The 13176-nt window shown below is 42.1% G+C and overlaps 1 protein-coding gene and 1 long non-coding RNA gene across 3 annotated transcripts; one reads left to right on the forward strand and one right to left on the reverse strand.

Moving 5' to 3' along the window:
* Positions 1 to 826: 826 nt before the first annotated feature.
* On the reverse strand, positions 827 to 2752 carry LOC120704401. The gene is made up of 2 exons (XR_005687545.1): positions 1567 to 2752; positions 827 to 1493 (listed from the first exon to the last, which is right to left on the reverse strand). It is a non-coding gene; the product is annotated as an uncharacterized LOC120704401 (long non-coding RNA).
* Positions 2753 to 3710: 958 nt separating this feature from the next.
* On the forward strand, positions 3711 to 12148 carry LOC120704402 (L-arabinokinase-like). Of its 2 annotated transcripts, none has more exons than XM_039988773.1 (28): positions 3711 to 3893; positions 3997 to 4173; positions 4275 to 4358; positions 4498 to 4574; positions 4897 to 4963; positions 5158 to 5215; positions 5314 to 5381; positions 5460 to 5522; positions 5997 to 6050; positions 6144 to 6246; positions 6351 to 6460; positions 6559 to 6678; positions 6932 to 6988; positions 7458 to 7621; positions 7704 to 7866; positions 8671 to 8754; positions 9019 to 9141; positions 9407 to 9537; positions 9615 to 9696; positions 9792 to 9879; positions 9980 to 10023; positions 10100 to 10195; positions 10295 to 10371; positions 10478 to 10678; positions 10751 to 10916; positions 11215 to 11286; positions 11421 to 11624; positions 11719 to 12148. In XM_039988773.1, exons 1-28 carry the CDS (start codon positions 3789 to 3791, stop codon positions 11827 to 11829), a joined length of 2949 nt encoding a protein of 982 aa, XP_039844707.1. In that variant the 5' UTR covers positions 3711 to 3788; the 3' UTR covers positions 11830 to 12148. The 2 variants fall into 2 exon arrangements, with proteins under 2 accessions (XP_039844707.1, XP_039844708.1); XM_039988774.1 differs by having other exon boundaries at positions 7707 to 7866.
* Positions 12149 to 13176: the final 1028 nt, after the last annotated feature.

The following is a 13176-nucleotide window of genomic DNA, read 5'->3' on the forward strand; positions in this document are numbered from 1 at the left end:
TGTCATCCCGGTCCACGAACTCTTAAAACAACTAATTACATCCATAAACACAGTTACTGCATTGTTTAAGTTCATAAACCCAGTTAGACGCCCTTTAGACGCCCTGCACTTTTGCTATTAGGCCCTTCCACCGTTAATTTCTCAGATTGCATCTGTTGACGCCGTTTGTTCTTGCTGACGCCGCTGCTTGCTGCTGACCTCTGTTCGCCTAAACGGCCGTTTAATCCGTTTAAACAGCGTTTAAACGGTAAACAGATGTCACCCGTGTCGTTTAGGTCCTAAACGGTAAATTAAACAGTTGGACTGTTTAAACCCGTTTAAACCGTTAAAAACCGTCTAACTAGAGTTGAGTTAAACGTGATTAGATGGGCTGAATGGCCATTTAATTCATAATTTAGTTAATCGGAGGATTACAACTACCACAGTCAATATCAAACCAATTAGTATCGTAAGTACATGAAGTGTTGTGGGATTTAGATTTCTTCCAAGAAGATTATTTGGTAGAATATTTACTTATTACAGGTGCAAATATGTAGAACTTCTAGCATATTTGACATTTACGTACATAAATATGCATATTTTAGTATTACTATGCCAAACCGTTTAGGCCGTTTAAACGGCCTAAACGCTAAACAAAGGGTGACCGACTGTTTACCGTTTAGGATAACATTGCTGCTGACGCTTGCTGTGCATGCGTCCAGCAGGTGCAGAGAAGGTGTGCCCAGCCTTATTTGCTTCCCTTCCCTGCTCCAATTCCAGTATCATTGTACAGCCATTACTCAAAAACAAAAATACATCATACAACCATATATATACCACTTGGACAGGAAAAACGATGAAACAGCAGATTTGCAACAGCCATATATACAGGAAAACGAAACAATGCAAGAGATGACAGGGAAAAGTGTTTTAACAGTAGCAGGATGACACTACGACATACTCAACAGTACCAACATTCAGCAAACGAAAAGGTATAAACAAGCCGACATTTTGACATGTTCAAAAGAGATAAATGCACTCAGGACTTGTTTACATCTTGGACACTCTTGCACTCAGGACTTGTTAGCTGCTGCTCCCTTTCTTGGGTTGGAGTTCTTTGCCGTTGCTTCATTTGCATCATTGGATCTTGTTCTTGCAGCCTTCCTCTTCGTACTTTCCTGATTGATAGCAGCTTGTTCAACCTGCTGGTTTGTATTTGCCTGTGCAGCAGCTTGTTCAGCTTCCTGTGCTAACGTAGCATGTGTTGTGGCCACTAATTCTTTTGCTTCTTCTGAAGTGAACCCCATCTTCTTATACTTGCAACCACTAGAATTGTGGCCAGCATCTGAACAATGTTTGCAGTGTATGACCACACGACGTCTACTTGCAGCTGCCTTTCCTGCCTTTGTGCATGTAGTCAATGCTATAGGTCTTCCTGCAGGTTGATTGCTGGTAATGAAGGCACTATCCGGCAATGGCCCCTGAGGTTGAGATAGTGATGTAGGTTCAGAACCCTGGAGAAAAAAATGGTTAGCACGTATAGGAATATAAAAAAATGTTAATTTGCAATGAATTAGTGCATATTACCTCTCATATCATCTAACTTAATAGAGTTGTGCTGGCTTGTGTCATGGCCTCAATCTGTCCTTCTTGCCTCAACTCCCGATTGATAGGACACTCTTCATGTGGTTGTTCTTCTGGTTTGTGGTTGCCTGCTGGTTTGTGGTTGCCTGTGCAGCAGCTTGTTCAGCTTCCTATGCTAACGTAGCACGTGTTGTGGCCACTAATTTTTTTGCTTCTTCTGTACTCAACCCCATCTTCTTATACTTGCAACCACTAGAATTGTGGCCAGCATCTGAACAATGTTTGCAGTGTATGACCACACCATGCCTACTTAGTGTAGGTCCATTCTTTCCTTGGACTTATTGTGGCTGTTCCCTCCTAGACTTTGGTGGCCTACCTATTTTCTTCTCATAAACTGGTGGTAATACTTCAGGCCCATTTACATTTTTCCACTCGGTTTTGTCCTTGCAAAGCCAAATGTTGCTTCCATATGCATTCTGAAAGCATGCACAGAATAACATGCAGCAAAGACACTCTCAGGTGGGATCCTCTCACTTCTCAAGCATGAGATAGCATGACAACAAGCCACCTTCTACAATCACATGTAGCATTGATATCTACTATGTGTTGGTAATCCTTTATCTGCACCTGGAACACACCCTGTCCTGATGGTGAAGCAAAGCATATATTTGCAAATTCTGCATTTTTTGCAACCTTTTTTTCTAATTTTGGGACAAAAAGCACCTTGTATATCTTCTCCTATCTCTTGTTGCTTGTTATAGTGCCTTGTCATTAGTTGGCACTTAATCCTTTCCAACATGCTAAGTATTGGCAAGTCCCTAGCTTCTAGAATGTAGCTATTGAATACCTCACAATTGTTGTAATAGCCTAACTGCTCTGCAAAGTCCGAAAACCACAAAGGAGACCATGTATCTGCCTCTATACAATCAAACCATGACACACTTTCATCCACATATGATCTGAGACTTCTAGAATCAACAAAAAAAACCACCATGGTGAATCTCTACTGTGAATTCATCTCTACGATCACCTACAGTAAACAGAACAAATTGATGGAAATTATGCACATTGCAGTCAATAGAAAATTCCCCAAAATCTAGAAATTTCGCTCAAAATTGGCGAACAAATCTTGCCTTCTACCTCATGTGCATCCTCTAATCCTACCAAATCCGATTACACGAGAATACAGAAATCACATAACACTATATTTCAAAGAAACATTTTTTCATGTGAGAAAATACTTTTTAATATATTCTAATTTTCTTATGAATTTTGCAACAACTGCTCATCATTTTACAAAATGTTGCTCGACTCGCTTGAGTTTAGTTAAGTGGATATTAATGATAATATTTAGAAGATAATCGGATGAGGTGATTAGAGTAGTAGATATATGCGGCCGTGCACTCGTACTAAAATATGGCCAGCCAATAAGATACTTTGACCTTGTTAAAATTCACCTCTTAGATCCTGTTTGAAATTTTGGAATTGAATTCTATTCTAATAATATGAGAGATACTATGGTTTATATGAGAGACACTTGTGTGCTATATTTATATTTTGTTCATATGAGAGATACTTATGTGCTATATTTATACTATAGAGGAGTGAGCCAAAGCGCATGCTAGAAATTACGGAATATAAACATACTCTCTCCGTCCCAAAAAAACAAGTCATCCTAGAAATTTTAGAACAGATTAACAAGAATGTAAAATGACCATGTTTGCCCTATTTATTGTCCATATTTGGCACTAATTGATTCTTACATGTACATGCACTCTGCAAATAGGATAGGATGACTTATTTTTTGGAACAAATCTTGAATCCTAGAATGACTAGTATTTTGGGACAAGGGAGTAGCTTGGTGGTATATAGAATCAATTTTCATCTCCTACCCTATGAGTTTAGGATAGTCTTATATCTAAATTTTGAAAAATGGCGGAATGTCAAATTATAAAGCAAATAGATTTATTAAGTAGATTTCAGTTTAAAAAACGAGAGGATCCAAGCGACCTCTCAGTTCAAATAAGAAAGTCACATAATTACTTCACATACACGATTGACCCAAATAAAATTGCAGTGGGAGTGGAGTACTATACACTGATACTAGTCTACTGCCCCCCCCCCCCCCCCCCCCCCCCCCCCCGGGGCCAACCGCCGCGCCGGCGACGCCATCGTCCCATTTGGATCCCGAGCCAAGCCGAGCTCCCCCCGATTCGTCGTCGGCCATGGCATCCGCCGGTGGCGCCGACCCCTCCCCGCCGCCGCGACCCCTGGTCTTCGCCTTCTATCTCACTGGCCACGGCTTTGGCCACGCCACCCGCGCCGTCGAGGTCAGTCCCGCTCGCCTCGCGCATTCCGGCAACGTCCGTCCCGCTGTTTCGAGCCTCAGGTCCGGCTTGCCCGCCCGCATTTGCGCGCCTCCGCGGATCGTAGGTGGTGCGGCACCTGGTCGCGGCGGGGCACGAGGTGCACGTGGCGACGGCCGTGCCGGAGTTCGTCTTCACCGCCGAGGTGCGGTCCCCGCGCCTCCGCATCCGCAGGGTCCTGCTCGACTGCGGCGCCGTCCAGGCCGACGCGCTCACCGTCGACCCCCTCGCTACCCTGGAGAAGGTCTACCCGACCACCCGTTCCGGCATTCCCCGTACCCGCCGGCTTTGTCTCGTGCTGCTTGTTGTTGTCTGATACTCTGTCACTCTGATTGCGGAATGCAGTATCGTGAGACGGCCGTGGTGCCCCGCGAGTCGATCCTGAGGGCCGAGTCCGAGTGGCTGAGCTCCATCAAGGCGGACCTAGTGGTACATTCTGCTGCCGTGCTGTAATTCAGTCCATGTTGAATTGATGCGTATAGAGCACTATTATTACAAGGGAATACTAGCTAGGCACCGTGGTTGCAATGCCTGAAGTGAACCGGGTCATGGTGTGCTTCTGGTACAGGTCTCGGATGTTGTTCCTGTGGTGTGCAGGGCGGCTGCAGATATGGGCGTCCGCTCTGTATGCATTGCGAATTTTAGGTGAGCCTCGCAATACTTCCCTCCCAGCACTCCAGCAGTCGGTAAGTCTTAGGATTGGAGGATTCTTCTACCTTGCCTTGGCTAATTTGATGTCGTGATGATTCCATAGAGATTTGAATAGATGATAATAGCACTGAGATGTAGTTTTATCCCGTCAGAACCGTGTAATTTTTCTAGTCTCTTGGCATTGTGATGTCATCTGAATAAATCAATAAATATTGACTTATTTGAAGGAAACCCTACTGGCAGTTTCACTTATGAATAACATATAGTATTTATCAACTCAAAGTTCACTTTTTGTTTGACTGTTTGCATTTTGCAGTTGGGACTTCATATATGCTGAATACATCATGGAGGCTGGATATCATGACCGTTCTATTGTTTGGCAGGTAATGCCTTTACTACATCAGGATCATGATCTACCCTTTTATAAAAGTGTCCAAATACCGTTCTATGGATAATTTGCAAATATGCTCTGACCCGCCAAAATTTTGTCTTATTTAATAATGAATAATTATGTCCATATTATGGCAATGGACACTTTTACCTGTTCAGTACTCAGTTAGCTCATCTGTATTTCCAGATAGCAGAGGATTATGCCCATTGTGACATCTTACTTCGATTACCTGGATATGGCCCAAGTATGTTCAACTATATTTATCTTCTCTTTTTCCTTAAAGTTTCTGTTCCCCTTTTCTCAGCTATCATGAAAATAGAAGATTATTGTGTCATTCTGTAGTGCCGGCTTTCCGCAATGTCATTGATGTGCCTCTCGTCGTAAGAGGATTGCGCAAATCTAGATCCGAGGTTTGTATTCTGCTGAAGAATGACATTCTGTCTCATTTATTGTTTTCTTATTTACATGTTTCATTTCTGACCTATTAGGTGAGGAAGGAACTTGGACTTGAGGAGAATGCTAAGGTGCTCGTTTTTAATTTTGGGGGACAGGTGGGTCACTTATTATATAGGTAATTTGATAAGCTTAGGGCATATGTTTTCATTTTTTCTCTCATGTGGCAATGTTTTTTGTGGTTATTTTGAAGCGCTTATGTTCACTAATTTAACGTGTTCATCTGATTCCTTGGAATTGAGCTTTCATATCTTCTGCACCAGTACCTGTTGATTATAATTCCTTCAGGGTAGTCATAGTTTTTTTTTGCAGTAAAGGGGCACTCATTGCCTGTTATGTAAATCAAGAAGCTATGCCTTTTCAGTTACTTCTAAACAATATGATTAGCTATTACCCAGATTCACCATTTTCTAACTTTTAGCAGAACACATCATCATTAAATTTTGCATGTATCATGTTTCTTCAAAAGCTTCGATCCATTCTGCTATTCTGTATGCTCAAAGTTTTTATGTGAATTACATAATACTTGTCACGTGAACATTATGGAATAATTGATGTGCCATTGCCCCCAGCCAGCAGGATGGAAACTGAAGCAAGAATGGCTCCCTGATGGCTGGATCTGTTTGGTATGTTCATTTTTGTTAGAGTACAGTGATATTATCCCTTGTAAAGTGGCTAACTGATGTGATTGGCTAAACTTATCTCCCTCTTCATGAAAGGTATGTGGTGCCTCTAATTCTCAAGATGTTCCACCGAACTTCATTAAGCTTGCGAAAGATGCATACACACCTGATGTTCTAGCAGCATCTGACTGCATGCTTGGTACATCACAATCTTAAATGTTGCACTGCTGATTGCCTAATTACTAGTTTTCTACCTTTCGGGGCTTCTTGCTAGATGTGTATGTTTACTCTCATTGTTTATAGGAAAAATTGGATATGGAGCTGCAAGTGAGGTCTTGGCCTATAAGCTGCCACTTGTGTTTGTTCGCAGAGATTACTTTAACGAAGAGCCATTTTTGCGAAATTTGCTTGAGGTTGAATCCTATCTTATCATCGAATCATGGTAGGAGTAACTTATGTCTAGCTGTGTTAAAAATGCCTGCATTCTCTGTCCCTTCCTGTTCTTTTTCAGCACTACCAAAACAGCATTGAGATGATCAGAAGTGATTTTCTTACTGGACACTGGAAACCTTACTTGCTTCGTGCTCTCACACTTCGACCATGCTACAATGGCCCGATAAATGGTGGCGAGGTTTTTTCTTTTTCTACATATACCCAATATCTTATTGATGTTTTTATGTCCACAGTAGCTTGAAATCAACTATTTCTGTAGTCACTTGTATTACAACATTTGCATTTATGCAAAATAAGCTGCCTAAGCCGACATCAGGATAACATTGTAATACTGGGCTTCTATCATAATAATGAGCTCTATAAACCAAAATCATCTGTATCCTATGGAAGTTATTTTATATTGTGGATAGGCTAATACTTTGTCCATTCAGGTGGTTGCCCAGATCCTCCAGGACACTGCTATAGGAAAGGAATGTATTTCTGATAAAGTTAGTGATTCTGCATGACCGTTCAGTGGTCAATTTATTTCCATACCTACCATTTTCATGTAATTTTTTTTTTCATTTTCATCCTGAAGTTTAAGGATTGGAATATCTCTGAAGAGGTAGCTTTGGATAGGAGCGCTTGGAGACTAGCTATCAGCGTGCCTGAACCGTGACCTTTGTGTCTTGGGTTTCATCTCTAGCCTACCCCAACTCGCTTGGGACAAAAGGCTATGTTGTTGTTGTTGTTGTTGTCATCCTGAAGTTTAAAGTGTTTATGACTCATACGAAGAAAGAAATCCTAAAGGAAGATCTTTATTTTCTTTTGGAAATTACCTCTGTAAAAAATTTCTGATGCTTTGTGCCAAGTAAAATCCCGTATATTTAACACAGATGCCCGTAGAAAATTAGAGATGGAAGCAATATTTTAAAAATTCAAGATAGTAACATGAGCCAATCTGGCTATTAATTACAGTTTAGTGGTGCAAGAAGACTGCAAGATGCCATAGTGTCAGGGTACCAACGTCAAAGGGCTCCTGGGAGAGATGTACGCATTCCTGACTGGTACTCTCTATCTGAGACAGAAACTGGTGCTGGTCCGACCTCAAAAAATGTTGCAATAAATGAAACTGCAGCGTCGTGAGTATCTCTCTAGCTTTTTGTCACACATCTCCAGTTTCCCAAAAAATATTTTGCAACTGAATTGCAAATTTGATTCCAGCAGATGTTTTGAAGACTTTGAGATACTCCACGGGGACCTGCAAGGATTAACAGATACAATGGACTTCTTGAAGAGCTTATCTGAACTTAACAGAAATATTTTGGAGAGCTCTGAGAAGCAATACCAAGAGAGAACTGCTGCATCTGTTCTCTTTGACTGGGAGGTATTAATTTGGCAGTTCTTTGTATTCATTTTAGGGAACTGTAGGACCATGTGGAGCAGCTAATGCTTCTGTTCATGCATCATATCTAGAATGTAGGATAGCAAGGCCTCATTAGTTGCAAAGATGTACAATGAGATGATACCTTCCTGAATATTTGCAATTAGGCCAACTTTCTTATGATGTACAGTTTCATTTTCAACTGCTAATCCCATTTGGGCACAACCAAAATATATAAGAATCCCCTTTTCTTGCTGGAGCGCATCTTGGATCTGTCAATTATGTTATGGGCAGAGTCCCACTCATGGGAATCTGGTTGAATTGGGAGAAGCTGTAGGTGTTATTGCAGGTCAATCGATTGTGGGGCCAGGGACTGAACTTACATTAAAATTTTTTCATACTGGTGAAGTATTCACATGGGGTACTTATATTTATCATCTGATACTTTTAGGGTACAACTAAAGTATGAGAGTTTATTTTCTTGTATTTTGTAGGCCATATGAATTTGCCAATTCATGAGACAATCTGCCATATTTATCACAAAGCACAACATAATGGTATTTTAATAAGATAAGGTGCTGCTTAGCTGTTCATGTTTTCAAGGAAAATGTTCATTTCATCAATCTCTTTTTGCGCAATTCATCTCTTGTTTGTTAATTTTCAAGGATATATGTAACTTCAGTTCTGATAACAGATTGATTTGTTTTGTTAATGTTGTTATGTACATGGATAACTGAATTAAATCACTCGAAATGATGAATAAATGAATGATATGTAATAATGGTTTTCCATTTGGTTTCTTTGCAGAAGGAAATATATATAGCAAGGGCGCCTGGACGTTTAGATGTCATGGGTGGCATTGCTGATTATTCGGGGAGCCTTGTTCTGCAGGTATGCTCAATAGCAGGTGAAACAGGTTTCTGTGACATCAGTATGCCACTGTTAAATATGTAATGATGTACATGCAAGAACCTGTGGCATTTCATTAAATCTTAATGTGCGCTGTATTTTCTGTAAATCTTTTAAATTTTTGGAATTCTCTTTGATGCCAAAGATAAATAAATAAACTGCTGGAAAGAACTATATATGCAGTGTGTATATTTGTTTGATCATGTATAAGGCAGTTATGGTTGAAATTTTGGATGTTATTACTAGATGCCCCTTCGGGAAGCCTGCCATGTTGCTCTTCAGAGAAACCACCCGACCAAGCAGAACCTTTGGAAACACACACGAGCAAGGCAGCTGGAGAATGCAGGCCTGGCACCTGTGATACAGATTGTATGTTCAATTAAATTACGAAATATCATCTATTTCTCAAAAAAAAAATTGCACCTCCGTTCCTCGAGTTATCCATGGGCCAGTGTACATAGGTACTGCATATTAGATGCATGATAATAGTGCTTATGTTGGCTAATTTGAATTTTAGTATAATTGCAGCTTACCAAGTGGTTGCTCTTTTGATCTGGCTTTTTTGCATTAGCATTTGTATTAACTCCCATGATTTATCAATTCTTAACCTATTATAAACATGATTGTGTCACAGGTATCATTTGGTTCTGAGCTAAGTAACCGTGCCCCAACTTTCGATATGGGCCTGTCAGATTTTATGGATGGTGAAAAACCAATATCCTATGAGAAAGCCAGAGAGTTTTTCTGTCAGAATCCATCCCAAAAGTAAGCCAATAACTTTTATTTCACTACAGAGTTTCAACTATTCAGTTATATTTGCAAGCTCAACTATCCTATCTCAGATGGGCTGCCTATGTTGCTGGAACAATTCTAGTTTTGATGACTGAGCTTGGTGTCCAGTTCACTGACAGCATTAGCATTCTGGTAATCACCCAAGTTTTCATTAGCATGCAATTGCTCATGTCAAATCCAGTAATCATTTAATCAGTTCCTATCTTCTTTCTTCTCTAAAATGCCAGGTTTCATCTGCTGTACCGGAAGGCAAAGGTGTTTCTTCTTCTGCATCAGTGGAGGTTGCTACAATGTCTGCTATTGCCTCTGCCTATGGTTTGTAGATTGACGATGGCTATTTAGCCTATCATGAATTCTGAGTAACAAGTCGTCTCTAAATAGCATCTTCAATATTTTCCTTTTTACTTGTCCATAGGTTTAAACATCAACCCTAGGGATCTTGCTTTACTTTGTCAGAAGGTATGAAGTTTAACTGAAATCTGGTGGTAGAATATAATCTACAAATCTTATATGGGTCTAATGTTTTTTTTTTCAGGTTGAGAATCATGTTGTTGGAGCTCCTTGTGGGGTAATGGATCAAATGGCATCCGCATGTGGAGAAGCTAACAAACTCCTTGCCATGGTTTGCCAGGTTGGTGTTGTTTGTTAGTTCCAGTGTACAGAAACTGGTACATCCTACTTTTCCTCCAGTCAAAAACAATGCTACTTTTGTATTTGTTTGATCACGCAGCCTGCAGAAGTGAAGGAATTGGTTAGCATACCAACTCATATGCGGTTCTGGGGTCTAGATTCAGGGATACGGCATAGGTAGGAAGCCTTTCCTCACTGGCTTGTGTTGTGGAAACATTACTTGAGTTATTGGACGAATTGGGTACTTGGATCTAATTGCAGAATTAATATCTTGAACTATTAGTGTTGGTGGGGGAGATTACGGATCTGTAAGGGTAGGCACTTACATGGGAAGGAAGATGATCAAGTGTGCAGCATCAGATTTAGTTTCAGAATCCTTAGCTTCAGAGGCCCCTGTTGAGTCTGGTTGTCATAAAGAAAATGCTACGGGTCTACTGAAATCTGAAGCTGCACTGGAGTATTTGTGCAACATACCGCCTCACAGGTACACTTTAGTAAATTCAAGAATTATATTTATGGTTCTGGTATTCCATGGATAATAAAATCTCAGTTTCAGATATGAAGCTGCTTATGCAAAAGACATTCCAGAGGCGATCAGTGGAGATGCATTTTTAGAGAAATATGGAGATCACAATGACACAGTGACAGTCATTGATCCTAAAAGATCTTACAGTGTGAAGGCTCCTACTAGACATCCCATATATGAAAACTTCCGTGTTGAGGTGAAATGTCCCCACCATATTATTTGTCTCTACACTACAAAATCCATTTTCTAAATTGGAAAAGCTTTTCATGAATGGCACCATTTTAAAGTTTGTGTTCTTTTCCTGAAAAAAGCATGCTATAATGACAGCACCAATATGGTGTGGACCATCCAAAGTTACAGAACATTCTAAATTACCCCCCAAGACAATCTTGCAACTAATGTCCGTTCATTGAATTCCCCTCTACTGAAGAATTTATGCGTATAATATCTTCATTGATTTTACTTCTGACATTATTATTACTTCTGGTCTATAGACCTTCAAAACATTGTTAGCAGCAGGTAGTACTGATGAGCAGTTGTCAGCCCTCGGTGAACTTATGTACCAGGTGAATTTGAGTATCTCTTCACATGATGTACCTTTCTGTACTCCTATTGCACAATGAGGTTTACTGTGTAAATATAAAGTTGAGGAAATTGTACGTCAGACTGTTGACATATTTTTTTCACATGATTTTGGCAGTGCCACAACAGCTACAGCGCGTGTGGCCTTGGTTCTGATGGGACTGACAGACTAGTTAATCTGGTACAAGAAATGCAACATAGGACAATATCAAAAGGTGGAAGCCCTAGTCTATTTGGCGCAAAGATCACCGGTGGAGGCTCTGGTGGCACAATTTGTGTCATTGGGAAGAACTGTTCAAGGAGCAGCGAAGAGATCGTAGAGGTAACTTAACATACTGATAGTATCCTTTCCACAAGGCTCCCCGTGTTGTACTGCTGGATACTGATGATGTTTCTTGCCTTGAATGTTTATTCAGATTCAGCAGAGGTACAAGGCTGCTACAGGGTACCTGCCCATCCTTTTCGACGGGTTGTCTCCAGGAGCTGCGAAGTTTGGCTACCTGAAAATCCGGTGGCGGCATTCCTAGTCGCTAATTTTGACAAACAAAGAATTTGGCTCTGTTGTTGTGTTACTGTCTTACATAGATGACATATATGGCTCAATTGTTAAGAACCTCAGTCCAGTTGCGGGCTTGCGGCATTCATTGGTTTAGGGGTCGGGGGGTTTTGTTTTTCTCAGGATACATTTGTCAGGTGCTATGCCAATTCAGTGAGAGGGGCCAAAGGAAGGAGCGTCAGTTACAGCTGACATATTGGAAAGATACTTGAGCAATAAGCTCTTACAAATGGAGCACATTCTGATGAAATTCATATTTCTTAGAAGTATATGTGCTACTACTACTTAAATTTGGCTGCTCGATTGGCATATATTTGGGTTTGAGAGAATTGCATCGCAAGTCCCTCAACTTGAGCAATTATAGCACTTCGACCCCAAAACTTGAATTTTGCTTCTGCAGTTCCTTGAACTTGTCACCGGCTTGCACTTCGACCCCAAAGTTCACTGATCATCATCTTCTTGGTCGCCGGCTTGCTGCACTTCATCGTGCCGTTTTTCCTTGGTCTCCAGCTTGCTGCACTTTGCGGTTACGGCCAGAGGATGCGAACGCCACCGTTTTTCAGGGGCAGCTCCATCAGCTTTTCCTCCTCCACGATTGCCGCTTCGACTAGTACGCCATTGACGTGCTGCCGACGTACCTCTACGGCACCGTCGTCGCTGCTGCCCAAAGACTCCTTCAAGCAATTTACCTCTGCGAGGTCGCAGACGACGACCTTTTTGCCTCCTCGCCAACTTTTTCTTCCCCTGTGACTGACGACGGCTGCAGGCCACCACCGATGTTAAGTTCGTCTAAGTCCGGCTCCTTTGGGCACCACCTGGCCTGGCCATGTCGGAGTGAGACTGCCACAGTGCCACTTCAATTAGGCTTCCTCGTCTTAGATGTACGCCCAACCCAAGAAGCAGCCATGAAGCTTCTCGATCTGTCTCCAAAACATGGATACGCAAGCAGCAGCGTCGTGGACGGGGACCTCGAATGCGCAAGCGGCAGCAAGGGTCACAGGCACAGCCGCAGCCGCAGCCGCAGCTCCTTTCTCTGGACAGGAGCTAACACGAACAAGGCGGCGCCAGCTCCCAGCTGTGCAGGTTCTGGTGCGCGTACCGGGTCCACGTCGATCGCTCGCCGTCGCGCGTGAGCGCGGTGGCGGAGCGCCTGCCTGCAGCTGGCGCCGGCGGGGGTAAAAAGAGGGACGCGCCACCGGAAGCGCACGACGCCGGTGCAAGGGTGCGCGGCGAGGTATCTAGACGCAAGTACGTGGGATCCGGCGGCCTCCGGGACTCGCCGGCGAGCCGCGGCGTGCGGCGGAGAGACGGCGGCCTG

This window comes from Panicum virgatum, chromosome 4K (genome assembly GCF_016808335.1).
Source record: "Panicum virgatum strain AP13 chromosome 4K, P.virgatum_v5, whole genome shotgun sequence".
In the NCBI taxonomy this organism is placed as follows: domain Eukaryota; kingdom Viridiplantae; phylum Streptophyta; class Magnoliopsida; order Poales; family Poaceae; genus Panicum; species Panicum virgatum.